General features: G+C 36.7%; 1 protein-coding gene across 5 annotated transcripts in view; it reads right to left on the bottom strand.

The window, feature by feature from the left end:
* USP37 (ubiquitin specific peptidase 37) overlaps positions 1-16,651 on the bottom strand; it is a 96,617-nt gene that overhangs the window by 17,790 nt on the left and 62,176 nt on the right. For 4 of the 5 annotated variants that reach the window (XM_046643164.1, XM_046643166.1, XM_046643165.1 and 1 more), the window contains 3 exons: positions 16,094-16,159; positions 13,233-13,374; positions 11,244-11,499 (listed from right to left, as the gene is read on the bottom strand). In XM_046643164.1, the coding sequence (XP_046499120.1) occupies positions 11,244-11,499; positions 13,233-13,374; positions 16,094-16,159 (464 nt within the window). The remainder of the gene's footprint in view (positions 1-11,243; positions 11,500-13,232; positions 13,375-16,093; positions 16,160-16,651) is intronic. The other variant, XM_046643167.1, reaches the window with a different exon arrangement.

Below are 16,651 nucleotides of genomic sequence, written 5' to 3'. Positions count from 1 at the left end.
CCTATCAGACTTTCAGTGGATTTCTCTGCAGAAACCTGACAAGCCAGGAGAGATTGGAATGACATACTCAAAACTTTAAAAGACAAAAATCTTCAGCCCAGAATACTCTAGCCTGCAAAAATCTCCTTCAGATATGGAGGAGAAATTAAATCTTTCCCAGACAACTGAAAGCTAAGGGACTTCGTAGCCACAAGACCCCACACCCACAAGAAATCCTCAAGAAGGCCCTCATACATGAAAAAAGAAAAAAAGGGAGAAAGGGGTCACAAAACACAGAGTAAGGAGACAAACAGATAGAGAGAATCAGAATAGGATAGCAAATATTCAACTACAGCATTAGGAATAAAGGGAAGGAAAACACTAAAAACAAAGGCAATCTTGTCACTTTAACCACAAACTCACAACACAAACTGGAATAACATATGAGAATAATAACTTAGGAGGGGAGGAGGAAAGGGACTGAATCAGTTTAGACTGAGGAAATAAGAGGCCACCAGAAAATGGACTATGTTATACACAAAATTCTGAATACAAACTTCAGGGTAGCCACTAAACTAAAAAGCAGAACAGAGACACAAAAAGTAAATAAGGAAAAAACAAAGAAACACGGCATAAAAAACTGCATAATTCAATGGGTAAACCAAAACACACAGGACGAGAAAAAAAGGAAATAGAGGAAAACCAAAAAAGGAGTGATATAATAACAGCATTAAGCCCTCATATATCAATAATCACCCTCACTGTAAACGGACTGAACTCTCCAATAAAAAGACACAGAGTGGCAAGATTGATTAGAGAACAAGATCCAACAATTTGTTGCCTCCAGGAAACACATCTCAGCTACAATGACAAATACAGGCTCAGAGTGAAGGGGTGGAAGACGATACGCCAAGATAATGGCAAACAAAAGAAAGCAGGTGTCACAATACTTATATCACACAAAGTAGACTTCAAGATAAGGTAGGTAAAGAGAGACAAAGAGGGGTAATATATAATGATCAAAGGGACACTCCATCAAGAAGAAATAACGCTTATAAATATCTATGCACCCAACACAGGAGCACCAAAGTTCATAAAGCAACTATTAACAAACCCTAAAAGAAGATATTAAAAATAACACAATAATAGTAGGGGACCTCAACACACCACTCACATTGATGGACAGATCATCCAGACAGAAAATCAACAAGGAAACAGTGGAATTAAACGAAAAGCTAAAACAGTTGGACTTAATAGACATATACAGAACCCTCCATCCAAAAACAGCAGAATACACGTTCTTCTCAAGCGTGCATGGAACATTCTCAAGGACAGACCATATGTTGGGAAACAAGGTAAGCCTCTATAAATTTAAAAAAATTGAAATAATAACAAGCATCTTCTCCAATCATAATTCTACAAGACTAGAAATTAATTACAAGAAAAAAGCTGAGAAAGGGACAAAGATGTGGAGACTAAACAATACACTATTGAACAAGCAATGGATAATTGAAGAAATTAAAGAAGAAATCAAAAAATATCTGGAGACAAGTGAAAATTATAACATGCCATACCAACTCATGGGATGCAGCAAAAGCTGTATTAAGAGGGAAATTCATCGCAATACAGGCACACCTTAACAAACAAGAAAAATCCCAAATAAGCAATCTCAAATTACACCTAAATGAATTAGAAAAAGAAGAAAAAACAAAGCCCAAAGTCAGCAGAAGAGAAATAATAAAAATCAGAGCAGAAATAAATGCTATTCAAACAAAAAAGGCAGCAGAAAGGATCAATGAAACAAAGAGCTGGTTCTTAGAGAAGACAGATAAATTTGACAAACCCCTAGCCAGACTTACAAAGAAAAAAAGAGAGAAAGCACAAATAAACAAAATCAGAAATGAAAGAGGAGAAATAACAACAGACTCCATAGAAATAGAATGGATTATAAGAGAATACTACGAAAAACTATATGCTGACAAAATGGATAATCCAGAGGAAATGGATAAATTCTTAGACTCTTACAACCCCCAAAGCTGAGTCAAGAAGAAACAGACAATCTGAATAGGCCAATCACAAGGAAAGGGATTGAAACAGCAATCAAAAGCATCCCAAAGAATAAAAACCCAGGACCAGACAGCTTTCCTGGGCAATTCTACCAAACTTTCAGAGAGGATTTAATACCTATCCTTTTCAAGCTATTCCAAAAAATTAGGGAGGATGGAACACTTCCTAACACATTCTACGAGGCCAACATCACTCTGACACCAAAGCCTGACAAGGACAGCACAAAAAAGGAGAACTACAGGCCAATACTGCTGATGAACATAGATGCAAAAATTCTCAACAAAATTTTTGCAACCCAAATTCAGCAACACATCAAAGGGATCATACATCATGATCAAGTGAGATTCATACCAGGGACACAAGGGTGGTTCAACATCCGCAAATCAATCTATGTGATACACCACATCAACAAATTGAGGAATAAAAACCACATGATCATCTCAATAGATGCAGAGAAAGCATTTGACAAGATCCAACAGCCATTTATGATAAAAACTCTTAACAAAATGGGGATAGAAGGAAATTACCTCAACATAATAAAGGCCATATATGACAAACCCACAGCCAACATCATACTTAATGGGCAAAAACTGAGTGCCATCCCCTTGAGAACAGGAATGAGACAAGGATCCCCAGTATCACCACTTTTATTCAACATAGTTACTGGAGGTTTTGACCAGAGCAATTAGGCAAGAGGAAGGAATAAAAGGAATCCAAATAGGGAGTGAAGATGCGAAACTCTCGCTGTTTGCAGATGACATGATCTTGTATATAGAAAACCCCCAAAAATCCATTTGAAAACTAATAGAAATAATTAACAACTACAGTAAAGTTGCAGGGTACAGAGTCAACCTACAAAAATCAACTGTTTTTCTATACTCCAATAACGAACTTACAGAAAGAGAACACAAAAATATAATTCCATTTGCAATCGCAACTAAAAAAATAAACTATCTAGGAATAAATTTAAGTAAGGAGGTGAAGGACTTATACAAAGAAAACTATAAGACATTACTGAGAGAAATTGATAATGACTTAAAGAGATGGAAAGAGATTCCTTGCTCATGGATTGGAAGAATAAACATAGTTAAAATGTCCTTATTACCCAAAGCAATCTACAGATTCAATGCAATCCCTATCAGAATCCCATGACATTCTTCACGGAAATAGAGCAAAGAATACTAAAATTCACATGGGGCAATCAAAGACCCTGAATTGCTAAGGCAATCCTGAGAAAAAAGAATAAAGCTGGAGGCATCACAAGCCCTGACTTCAAAATGTCCTACAAAGCCACACTGACCAAAACGGCAGTGACCAAAAACAGGCACACTGATCAATGGAACAGAACTGAGAGCCCAGAAATAAAACCACACATCTACGGTCAGCTAATCTTCGACAAAGGTGCCAAGAACATACAATGAAGAAAAGACAGTCTCTTCAATAATTGATGGTGGGAAAACTGGACAGCCACATGCAAAAGAATGAAGGTAGACCACCATCTCACACCATACACAAAAATAAACTCAAAATGGATCAAAGACTTAAAGATGTCTTAAAGACTTAAAGACGACCTGAAACTATAAAACTCCTGGAAGATAATATTGGCAGTACACTCTTTGACACTGAACTAAAAAGGATCTTTTCAAATACCATGTCCTCTCAGACAACGGAAACAAAAGAAAAAATAAACAAGTGGGAATCCATCAGACTAAAGAGCTTCTGCAATGCAACAAAAACTAGGATCAAAAGAGAGACAACCCACCAACTGGGAGAAAATATTTGCAAATCATATATCTGACAAGGGGTTAAACTCCATAATATATAAGGAACTCAAACAAATGAACAATAAAAAAGCAAACAACCCGATCAAAAAGTGGGCAGAGATGAACAGACGTTTTTCTAATGAAGATATACAGATGGCCAATAAACACATGAAAAGATGTTCAACATCACTAAGATACCACCTTACACCTGTTAAAATGGCTCTAATCACTAAGACTAAAAATAACAAATGTTGGAGAAGGTGTGGAGAGAAGGGAACCCTTACACACTGCTGGTGGGAATGCAAACTGGTGCAGCCGCTACGGAAAACAGTATGGAGATTCCTTAAAAAGCTAAAAATAGACCTGCCATATGACCCAGCTATCCCACTACTGGGTATCCACCCAAACAACTTGAAATCAACAATCCAAAGTAACATATGCACCCCATGTTCATTGCAGCACTATTCACAATAGCCAAGACATGGAAGCAACCCAAGTGCCCATCGACCAATGATTGGATAAATAAGATGTGGTATATATATAAAATGGAATACTACTCAGCCAGAAAAAAGGACAAATTCATCCCATTTGCAATAACATGGAAGGACCTAGAGGGAATTATGCTAAGTGAAATAAGCCAGACTGAGATAGACAAACACCATATGATTTCACTCATATGTGGAATACAAACAAGTACTGGGACAAAGAAAACAGTTCAGTGTTTACCAGAGGAAGGGGGGTAGGGAGACACTGGGGGGGAAGGGGAGCACTTACATGGTGACAGTCAAGAAATAATGTACAATTGAAATCTCACATTGATGTAAACTATTATGAAGTCAATAAAAAAAACAAAAAACAGAAACAAACAAAAAAAGGTGACAGAGGTACAATTTTTCTTAACTGATAATTTTTAGCACTCAATATACCTATATACCTCACACAACCGTGGAATTACACTAACAATTAATCCATGTGATAGAAAACAGATCAAGAAAGTTTACTTTAAGATACTAAAATCAATATACATTTGTCTTCAGGACAAGATTATCAGATGGACATAAAAACAAGATCTATGAAAACAAATATGACCACACAATAACAATACACTTTTAAGGAATTTGCACAATGGATCAAAGGAGAACCATGTGTTACAACTCAACATTCTTATACTAAATATATCATTTGCATCTTCCCCCTCTCCAACTGAAACCTGCTCCTTTCCTACATGCTATAGTTCAGTGAATGGGATCACTGTCTACACAGGTTTTTTTTAAAGACAGAAACTTGGGGGTCATTTTTGACTTCTTCAGATTTACCCCCTCATATCAGATAAATCATTATTTCTTAACTACCTTTTGAATCCATCAACTTTTTTCTTTTCAAGGCCAAAACCTTGGCGTAGGGCACCATTAACTTTGGTTTGGACTACTGCAGTAACTTCCTACCAGGTCTCACAAGATTACTTTGGTTCTTCTCTAATTTATGTACTACACTACAGCCAGAACAGTCTTTTTCAAATATAGAATTCTTTTTGCAGGGGAAGATTAGCCCTAAGCTAACATCTGTTGCCAATCTTCCTCCATTTTTCTTCCTTCCACCACCCTGCAAAGCCCCAGTACAAGTTGTGTACAGTTCTAAGTTCTGGTTTTTCTATGTGAGCTGCTGCCACAGCAGGCTACTGACAGACGAGCAGTGTGGTTCTGTGCCCGGGAAATGAACCTGGGCTGCCAAAGCTAAGCACACTGAACTTTAACCACTAGGCCATCAGGGCTGGCTCTCAAATATAAATCTTTATCAAACACTTGTTTCCTTAAAATCATTCAATAACTTCCTAATGCTTTTGAAATAAAAGGTCAAACTCGAAGACATGGCTTAAGGCCTTGTAAAAGTGGAGACCGCACAACTCTAGTCTCATCTCTTGTTTTCCATCTCACCACTATGCTCTGGTCAGGCAGATCACTCTCAACTTCTTTTTAGGTCCACTAACTTGCCAGGGCCTTTCCCAAGTCTGGGCCTCTGCGTCCACTCTTCCTTCTAGCTAGTGTCTGGAGACAGTGAAACCTTCCTCAGCTAGTCTTTGTGCCCTTCCTCAGTTGATTCATGAGACAGCCAAGATTGTGTTGTGCCCCAAATATTTCCCGAGAATCTACTACATGCCAGGGTACTGTTGTAGAAGCTGGGGATATAGTGATAATTAGGGTAAGATGGCCCTTGCCCTCAAGAAGCTTAAGTACAAAGACTCTGAGTGAGAATGAGCTTAGCATATCTGAGGAGCAGAGAGAGATAATGCCAGAATGGCTAAAATAGTAGAGTGAAAGATGGGGAGAGTGGAAACAGGCCACGGTAAGAAGCTGGATTAAGTGTAACGGGGAGTCACAATAAGTTTTAAGCAGAAGAGTGATAATCATGATGCATGGTTCAGAAAGATTACTTTGGCTGCTTTGTTCATGAAAGAAGGTATGGGGCGGGGCAAGAGTGGAGGAAGAGATATCAGGAATCAGTTGTAGTGGCCCAAGTGAGAGACGGAACACTAGAGTTGGAGTTTGAAGATGTTGATAAATAGTTGGATTCAGGACATATTTTGGAGGTAATAGCTGACTCTACTCACTGATGGACTGAATGCAAGGTATGAAATAAAACGAAAAATCAAGGGAGACATGTTTTTTAGCCGAACAACTGGATTTATGACATGAGGAAGGCATATTGGGGGAGAGGGGGCAATAAAAATTAGTCAAATGGACATTGCAAGTAGGCATTTCAATAAATAAGTTTAAAGCTCAGGGGAGAGATCCAGGCTAGAGATATGAATTTGATATTCCATCAGTATGTGAGGCTGTGGTACTATATATATGAGATCACTTAGGAAGAGAGCTTAAGTAGAAAATAAGATAGCTAAGGCCAGCGTCCTGGGAATATTCCAACAGTTAGAGTTCTGATGAAGGAAGCAAAAAACCCTCCCCCAAAACAACAAAACCAAACCTGAAATGACTGGTTGGTCTAGTAGGAAGAAAAAACCCAAGTGAGGTAGCATGAAAGCTCATAGAAAAAAATTCATAAAGTTTCAAATATTAAGGAGGGAGTAGTAGATTGTGTGAAATACTGCTAATGTAAACTTGATAAACATCATTTCAGTGGAGTGGTGGGGATGAAAGTCCTCTTGGAGAAGGCTGACGAGAGAATGAGAGGTGGTAAGAAAGTAGAGAGAATGAATAAAACAATTCTTCCAAAGAATTTTGCTGTGAGGGGAGCAAAGAAAGGGGCTGGTAGCTGGATGGGAACATAAGGTTATAAGAGGGTTTTTTAAAGATGGGTGATATTAAGGCACAATGAGAATAATTTAGAAGAGAGGGAAGACGATGCAGAAGAGAAAGAGCATAATTTCAAGAGGGCAGGTCTTCAGAAGGCACAAGTGGATGACATTTTAAATGTGAATGGAGGGACTGGTCTTAAGTAAGAACAGGGACATTTCCTCCATAACAGAAGTGAAGGCAGAGTTTTCATCTGATTGCATCCGTTTTCTTTGAAAAGTATACAGCTAAGTTATGAACATACGTGTGGAAGGAGAACTGGAGATCTGAGGAAGAGATCATAGAGACATAGAAAAGAAATTTATTAAGGAAGTATAATAGAACTAACTAGCAGCATCTGATGACCATTTAAGAGTGCAGTCATGAATCTGAGGAAGGTCTAGTGAGCACAATTTTGTGATGTTTCTCCAGCAACCTTGAGCTGCTTGGGTATAGGCCTGGAATAATAAGCCAGTTGAGTTGGGAGGTGGGGTTTTGTCAGGCTACTGTGACAGACTAAAAGAAGGGAGATAAAAGAGTACCAAAATATGGCATATAGGCTGGAGAATGAAGTGATAACAAGAGGGAGGTGATGAATAGCAAAAAAGTAGAAGTCAAAGGATTGGAAGTCTTAATGAGATCAAATAATTTTTGAAATAAGAATATGACGCTAGGTGAGCTGGAAGGAGAGGCAGGTTAGAGTAAGATACTTGAAATCAAGATTTCAGGAGTAGTACGGTTACTGATGATGATAAAGTCTAGGGAAGCAGTTCTCAAATTTTAGTGTACATCAGAACCACTTGGAATCAACACACAGAATGCTGAGCCCCACATCCAGAGTTTCTCATTAAGTAGGTCTGGAGTGGGGCCAAGAATGGCATTTCTAGCAAGTTCCCACATGATACTGATGGTCTGGGGACACACTTTGAGAACCACTGGTCTAGGGTATGACTTCTGTCAGTGATCAAGATGGGGTAGAAGAAAAGACCTTTGGAATTAAGATCAGGAATTGAGAAACTAGGCTGTTGCTGGATCATTTATGAGGAGGCTGAAGTCCCTAAGAATGTTGATGGGAGTGACTGGAAGGTAAAAGACAGTTACAGAAAGAGATAATAGGTGGCAAAGTCTGATGTCATGTACTTCCAAAGGAGCTGGGATTTTTGTAGGATGAAAGGAGTCAAGCAGTTGGAAATAACAATGGGTAACAAGGAGAAAACCTATCCCATCTCCAGGTTCTGAAGTTTTAGGGTAGGGGAGGAAAACAGCTTATACTTAAAGAACAGTAGGACAACCCATACTGGGAGCCTTTCAGAGAAAAACTAGCCTTGACTAGAGACTAAAGGGACCTAACTACCAAATGCAGTGGGTAAACAATGGGTTTTACGTTAAAAAAAAAGAAAGTATAAAAAATATTTTTGAGACCATTGGGGAAATGTGTATGTGGGCTCTACATTGGAATTACATGTGGAATTATTGCTAATATTCTTAAGTGCGTAATTGCTATGTAGGAAAATTTCCATATACTTAGGAGATTCTGAAGTGTTTTAGAATGAAGTGTCATGATACCTGCAATTTCAAATGGTTCCACTGAAAAAGAAAAGTGTGTGTGCGCGCACATGCACATGTGCACACATAATCTCCAAAGATAGCCTCCAACGAACCTTGCCTAGCGGTATTCTTATTCTTGTGTAGTGCCCCTCATAAGGAATCTGGGCAGATTCTGTGAGTGCCTTAACCAATATAATGTGGCAGAATTGATTCTGTGCTAATTTTGAGCCTAAACATTAAGAAGGCCCGGCAGCTCCCCCTTTCGTGCTTTTGGGAGCCCTGAGCTATCATGTAACAAGCTTGGCTACCCTTCTGGAGAGACCACAGAGAGGGGGAGAGGCCTGGAGACTACAGGAAGAGATGAAAAGATGACGAGAAGTAGCGAGGGAGATGGGCAGTGAGGGGAAGGGAGGAACTGAGAGGATATCTAGCCATCCTAGCTGACTCTTCTAACCAACACAACCAAGGTGCCACGGTGAGCCATCTTGGATGTTTCAACCTAGTCAAATCCTAGCCAACATGGAACAGGGGAACTACTAGCTAAAACCAGTCAATCCACAGAATTATGACAGATATTAAAATTACTGTTGTTTTAAGGCACTAATTTTGGGGTAACTGCTGCACAACTATACACACACACATACAGGAGGGTGGGGAAAGAGAAGGCAAATGTGACCAAATGTTAATTAATGAATCCAGGTGAAGGGTAGAAAGAGTCCATTAAGTTTTATTCTCCAACTTCTCCCTGGATTTGAAAATTTTCAAAATAAAAACCTTACAGAGGATTTGATCATATCTAATCACTCCTTAGAATTACTGCTAATTTTTAAAGTATGATAATGGGATTGAGGATACGTTTTTTTTAAAAAAAGAGTTCTTATCTTTTAGAGTTACTGAAATCTTTCCTGATGAAATGATCTAGTGTCTGAGATTCACTTCTAAATAATCCAGGGGATGGGTGGAGAAGGAAGCTGGGATACAGATGAAACAAGACTGGCTTTTGTTGCTATTATTGTCGATAATGGGTACAAGGGGGACGGTTATTATACTCATCTTTGCTCAATATTTTCCATAAGTAAAAAAAAAAAAAAAAAAAAGGAATTGCAGGAGAAGCAACGTCTTTAGGTTTCAGTTGCAGTAAGAACGTAAATGAAATGGTGAGGTTAAAAAAGCAGAAAAGACAACAATGCCTTGCATCCAAGAGGGGAAGATGGTAGCTAAAGCACAGAGGATCTTATATAAGGATATAAAGTACTTACTAACAAGTTTGCTCTCCCCAGAGCTGCTACAGTTATAAACTATCTGTGATTATGAGTGATTTTGCTAACTTCAGTGTTCTCCATTGGCACAGATCATCTAGAACTAATTGTACATAAGAATAACTTCCTTTGTTAATTGTAGGGAGATGTAGGATGGAGCAAAGAACTGAAAGGAAGAGCTGAAAGGAGGAAATATATTGGCAAGGGACAGAAGCACTAATGTTAACCAATGATATCTAAGGGCAGTGACTACAAGTTTAATAAGAGAAGGGGATTTCATAAGGATACTTGCATCAAGAGGGAAAAAAAGGAATGCCTATATACAAAAATCATCAGCTTTTTGTTTACAGTTAAATTGAGGATATACTAATTCTTATTTCCCTTGCACATAAAGTAATTCGAAGCTGAAGAGGCCCTAACCCCAAGAATACAGAAAATAATTTTGTGATATACTACTGTTCTCTTCATCTCCAACACGCTAGGCTTCATGTACTGAAACACGTCAGCTACACAGATAGAGAGAGAGATAGATACAGATATTAGGGATATCAGGAGAAAAAAGTTAGAGTTGGTCACAGGAAGAGGTAGTAAAAATTTTCTACTAAAAATCTTAAAATAGCCATAGTGCAAGGCAAGGAGGCTCAGCTCTGTTCCCACTGATAACTTGAGAAATAACAAAATACGAAGAATAATCACCACAAAAATCATTTCTTATCTGTATAACAATTTACATTATACGTATATACTATCTAACACTCTACTCACAACCTTCTGAAGTATGTCTGGTAGAGCCCCATAGAGAGAGAAGAAAACTGAGTATCCAAGAGGTTAAATTACCTATTTGGAAATTCATCGCTAGTAAATGGTATAGCTAAGACTAGAGGCCCAAGACCTGATCTCTTGGTTCAGTGGTCTTTCTACCATTAGGAAGTGATGAACTGAAAGGAGAATGGAGTACCTGAATTATTTATACACTAAAACTTGGTACAAGTTCAGATAAAGAAAAATGAAGAAAGAATTATACAAATTCTGAGAGCAGTGATGAGAGAAAAGTGACCAAAAACTGATGCAAACATTTATTAAATGCACGTAAGAATACTAACTCTTCTTTTGATGTACACCTAAAGGGATGGCATACTTTACCAACCAGTCTTTGAGTACTACTCACAATATTTACTTCTCATTTTTTAAACTGTTAAAAAAAAAAGCACGAAAAATATTATTAGCTCTGTTATACAGATCCATCTCACTTCCCATTCTCTAGAAGCCAATCTGTCACTCTAAGGCTTTGGTACACAGTAGTACCTTGTGTAACAGATGTTTATCTTCATTAAACCTACCCGGCTCTGTGATTGTTTTAGGCTTCTCAGTTTCCACAGGGTCTGGATTTTCAGGCATTTCTTGAATATCATCTTCTGCAAATCCAGTATCTGGGCTGCTGGTTGGTTTATCGTCATCTTCATGACTCAGAGATGGTGAAGATTCTCTCTTACTTATCTCTAAAACAGCTGCTAGAAGCTCTTCTTCGCTCATTCCGTCAAATCCGGAGTTTTCCAATTCGGACTTACCAGGCTCTATTCTGCATGATTTTGAATCCTGAAGAAGAGCATTAGTTTTAGGGGAAACCAGAATGCCTACAAATATAGCAATCTTAGAGTTTAAAGTGAGAAGTTTATTTTATTTCTAAAAAGTTTCCTTTCTTTGATGTTTTGGTTATTTACTAATCAATAACCAATAAATAAACTCACTAGCAAGCCTAATTTTCTATTAATAGTAACTACATAAGGATACATGTTTATTTTCTTGATTATACTAAGTGTTAAGTATGCTCTTTGTACAAATTTGGAAAATATATAAAAATAATAAAATAAATTCCCCCAAAATCCTTCATTCAGAGATAATTACTATAATATTTTTGGCGTATTTTCTTCCAGATATGTTTGATCATACTGTAAATATTGTCACTACACCTAATATTCTTTTTAAAATGTTGGCAGGTCTTGCTCCTCGTTTTTTAACAAATGAGAAAAATAAAAACTATATCAAGATTATATAAATATTCAGAAGTTATTTTCTGAATAACTTTCTCTCATTTCTGGGAGAATTTCTGACTTTGTCATTTCTCATTCAAGGTGAGCAACCACAAACTACCTCTCGCTTTAAAGATGGGAAATAAGCCAGAAAAAAAAATAACTACAACAATAATTACGTTATCTTGACAAAAGGGAAGTTTAAAATCAGTCACATAAAATGATGTGAACTCTTAGAAAAGCTTATATCTTCCAAATATGAACTATCATTATATGTCAAGATAAAAGGTGATGTAGTTATGCCTTCACATTCATTATTTAAACTTCAGATTACCTGGTTGGACTGTTCATATGAAACCTTTACTATGATTCCCCCATATTAACAATTAGATCAAAATAAAGCAAATAATTATTTGAGGACCAATATGGAAAAGAAGCTCTGAAGGTTAACAGGAGAAAGCAATTTACGTAAAACTTTCATTTCTTAAAAGTCTCAAGCCTGGAAACAACCTAAGTGTCTATCGAGGGATGAACGGATAAGGAAGATACATACATACACACACACACACATAGGAATACTATTCGGCTATAAAAAAGAATGAAATCTTGCCACTGGCGACAACATGGATGGACCTTGAAGGCATTATGCTAAGTAAAATAAGTTAGGCAGAGAAAGACAAATACTGTATGATCTCACTTTTATGTAGAACCTAACAGACAAACAAACAAACAAAACCAAGCTCAGATACAGAGAACAGACTTGTGGTTGGCAGAGACAGGCATTGGGGGGTGTGTGAAATGGGTAAGGGGGTCAAAAGGTACAAACTTCCAGTTATAAAATAACTAAGTCAGGGGGATGTAATATACAGCATGGTGACTATAGTTAACAATACAGTATTGTATATTTGAAAGTTGCCAACAGAGTAGATCTTAAAAGTCCTCCTCATAAGAAAAAAATGTTTTTTGTAACTATGTACAGTGACAGATGTTAACTAGACTTATTGTGGTGATCATTTCATAATATACACAAATACTGAATCATTATGTTGTACACCTGAAACTAATATAATGTCATATGTCAATTATATCTCAAAGAAAAAGTCTCAATCCACTGTTAAACAGGCTGGTTTTGTAGCTACAAAAAGCACTGTTTAAAACTAGTATTTGAACAGATCCATTAAGTTTATGAGCTATCTTGTGTATTTATTAAGTTTGCTGATGCTTGTTAGGAAAGGCATCTGTTTGGACAGTGAGAGCTACACAAATCTTTGTCAGATACTTTGATGAGAAATTTCTTACTTTTTCCAGGTCTTCCTGCTGCTGTTCACTGCCTGGTATTTCACAAAGTCTCTGGCTAAGGGCCACGGAGCGTTTTAGCTCATCCTCACTGTCTGAATCAAGGCATAAAGCCAAGGAGCTCTTGGATTTGAAGGTGAAATTCCTGTAATATAAGGAAAAAAAAACCTACATAAGTCTGATAAATAAACATTTGTCCTAGTTATTCTTTTGATGTATAAATACCAAAATAAAACAAAAAGTTTTTCCATTATGGAAAATGATTTACTAGAGAAAACATGATAAATCAAAAGAAGTATATTTAAGCATTACCTTTGCCCCACTCCAAAAGAGCCATGCTTTGAAAATTAGACAACTCTTATGCTATTATATATCATCAGTAAACCAATCACTTTGTGCCTTTTTTCTTTTAATGGTCAACCCCAAGAAGTTTGTTATTGTCTTTATAAAGCAAGTACTCTAGTGAATGCATGCAGACATAGCAATGAATAAATGTTTTTGACAACAGAGTGCATGAGGACTAATTTTCGATCTTTTGAATTATGATCTGTGTACTTTAAAATTAACAGTAACATTCCACTTATCCAATTATATGTAGGTCAGACTTCTGGCAACCTCTACTTTCCAGAACACAGGGATTCAAAAGTAAGAAAAAAGGCTTCTGAGGAAGGCAGCAGCTTCAAAGCCCACGCACTTTACTCTTTAGACAGAGACCCTTCTTTCCCAGGAAACGGTGTATAAAATAATGTAGTAAGTTCATCAAGAAATGAGAGCTAAGAAACGAGAGAGAAAAACCACAAAAAGGGCAACAAAGAACTATAAAGTCATTTAATGTAAAGGGAAACTGTCTTGTAAGAATTAAGAGCCTCTGAGGGCATTATCATATTAAAACACAGTGCAATAACTAACACTCATAATGCTGATTCTAAGTCATTACAATACATTTAAATTATCTTCAGTATATTTTAAGAATATGAGGAATTCTGTAAGGTTAAAGAGAATATAACCATCTAAAATGGTTAAAAATTTTTAAAGATTAATGCTTAAAAAGGCAAGCTTGAGTTATATAAAAATTCATTTATGTGGAATATCAAATATCGTTCTTCAATGATACCAGATAAGTAAGGTGTTACTGTGTTGTCTTCTATGTGAGCTGAAAATAAACTAAAGGAAAAAGTGGTGAAGGTCAAAGAGCACGAACTTTCTTTGATGGAGGTTAACATAAATTCATACGCTATACTAAAAAAAATGTAAAATGGAAATTGGAAAATGCAACTAATCTAAATGTGAAAACTGTAAATAAACATATAGAATGATGGCACCAAGAAATAAGAGGCCACAATGGAAATCAGGAGGATTGCGCAGCAATGTAGATCAAAGAAAAGAGGCAACTGGTCAGTGATAAGCCCAAACACAGTCTGTGGCTGAGAGCAGCCAGGATATCACTGCACTCCAACCTGAATACTTGAACAGCCTCCCATTACGTGTTCAAAAGGGTTTTTAGTATAACTTAGAAATAGCCAATTAGCCATCTTAATTCCTCATTTCTGATTTCATGCTCACCAAGCAAAACTGAAGATATTAATTTGTTTATTCATGTAAATATTTTGCTGAAGGAGGGTGACACCTGGCTACTAATGTACCAGGGTCAAATGTGACAAAGGACACTGTAGAAGAACCAATGGTATTCTGGTTCATTGCTGAGCCTCTTTTAAGTTTGATCGGCATGACAGGTCTTCTAGGGCCTAATCATCCTTTACTGACCAACTCTCAAATTCTCATACCAGTAGACCCTGGAGAACAGATGACCATGCCAAGTATAATGATGCCCAATGAAACCATCTCTTTCTTGAAACTATAGTGATTTGGTACATAAAGAGTGCATTCCATTAATAGTTACTATATTCACAGAAGGCAGCTTGCCTGTAGTAATGAAAAATATTCATCTTGTAAATGCATCACTTGCTCACTTTCTAAGCAGCCAAGTGGTATTGCTCATTTGTATCTTGAGAACGGGCAAGAGTATTCATATCGGTACCATTTCAGATTTCTAGTCATGTTAGTCATCTGGTTTTAATTGCACTGAAAAATAATTAACAGGAGGAAAAGAAAATAGCAGTTCCCAAATGTCATTTTATGGTTATATAAGCCCCCCAAAAGCCCTTAAACAACACGTGTCTCTTTGCTAAAAGTACTTTGGGACATCAAATTTTTAGAAAAACTAATTTTAATAAGACAAATGACAACAAAGTCATTTAGAATTGCCTAATTAGGAACTGTGGTTCTAGTTAAATCATGGAGGAGGTATATTAAAAAAAAGTATTTGCTTCACTTCTTGGACAAACTTTTGGTCTTAAGCAAAATAGATAAAACATTTGCAGAATAGCTACATTCCAGTGTGTGTTCCTGTCCCCTTTCAAAATAACTTCAGTTCAGTGGCTAAGACAAGAAGTCCCAGACTGGCTAGCAACAGGTGAAAAGATATTTTGGGATCTCCATGCATATTTTTGAGGAAGCCCTTTATACCAATAGGGTTATTTTATCCCTTCAATCCTTAAAATCCATTGTCATCAGTCAATTTCTAGAGTTGTGGGATGAAAACATTACATATTAACAGATGATTTAAGAAGTTTTAAAACAAAATTTTGAGAGGATCATCTGAACTTGCTTCACTGTTAAAAACTTGTTACACACTTGATTATAATTTAAAGCAGATTCAGGAAAATTCCAAAGTATAGTAATACAGAGCAGTCATCATGCAAAAAGAGAAACAATAAAGAAAAGGGGAGAGGATAATCATGGAAATTAGGGTAAGCCAAATTCTTAAAAATACAAATTTTGGGTATACAAGAAACATAACTCACTTTGAAGGTGTAGAAGGGCTGGTGATGCAGGAATTCACCATTTGAGAGGCTTTCAATGGTCTAGAACTATCAGAAAATTAGAAAATATATAATGTATACAATTACATTATTAAAAAGATATATTTAACTTATAAAATGAATTATTCTGTACTATAGTCCCTTATATATCCTCTTGAAAAGTAAACAGTTATAATACTTTTATTAGCAATAGAGGCCAAAAGAGAAAACAAAATACCATCTCTAGGCTCTCTCTCACCTAATGATCTAAATAAACAGCACTGGAAATGAAGTCAAATGTAATAGGTTTGAAAAGAATAACTTGGGAAAAATTATCTTGTCTCAGTCCTTTACTTTCAAGCAATAAAATAACAGTAGCTCTCATTTATTGAGGACTTAACAGATGTCAGGCACTGTAGTAAGAACTTATGTGTTACCACCTCGTTTAATGTTCACAAACACCCTATTATTTTCCCGAGAGACGAGTCAAATATTTGTTACTACCTCGTTTAATGTTCACAAACACCCTATTATTTTCCCGAGAGACGAGTCAAATATTTG

The sequence above is a fragment of the Equus quagga genome, chromosome 17, assembly GCF_021613505.1.
Source record: "Equus quagga isolate Etosha38 chromosome 17, UCLA_HA_Equagga_1.0, whole genome shotgun sequence".
Taxonomy (NCBI): domain Eukaryota; kingdom Metazoa; phylum Chordata; class Mammalia; order Perissodactyla; family Equidae; genus Equus; species Equus quagga.
This window is presented reverse-complemented; position numbering and strand designations above follow the sequence as displayed.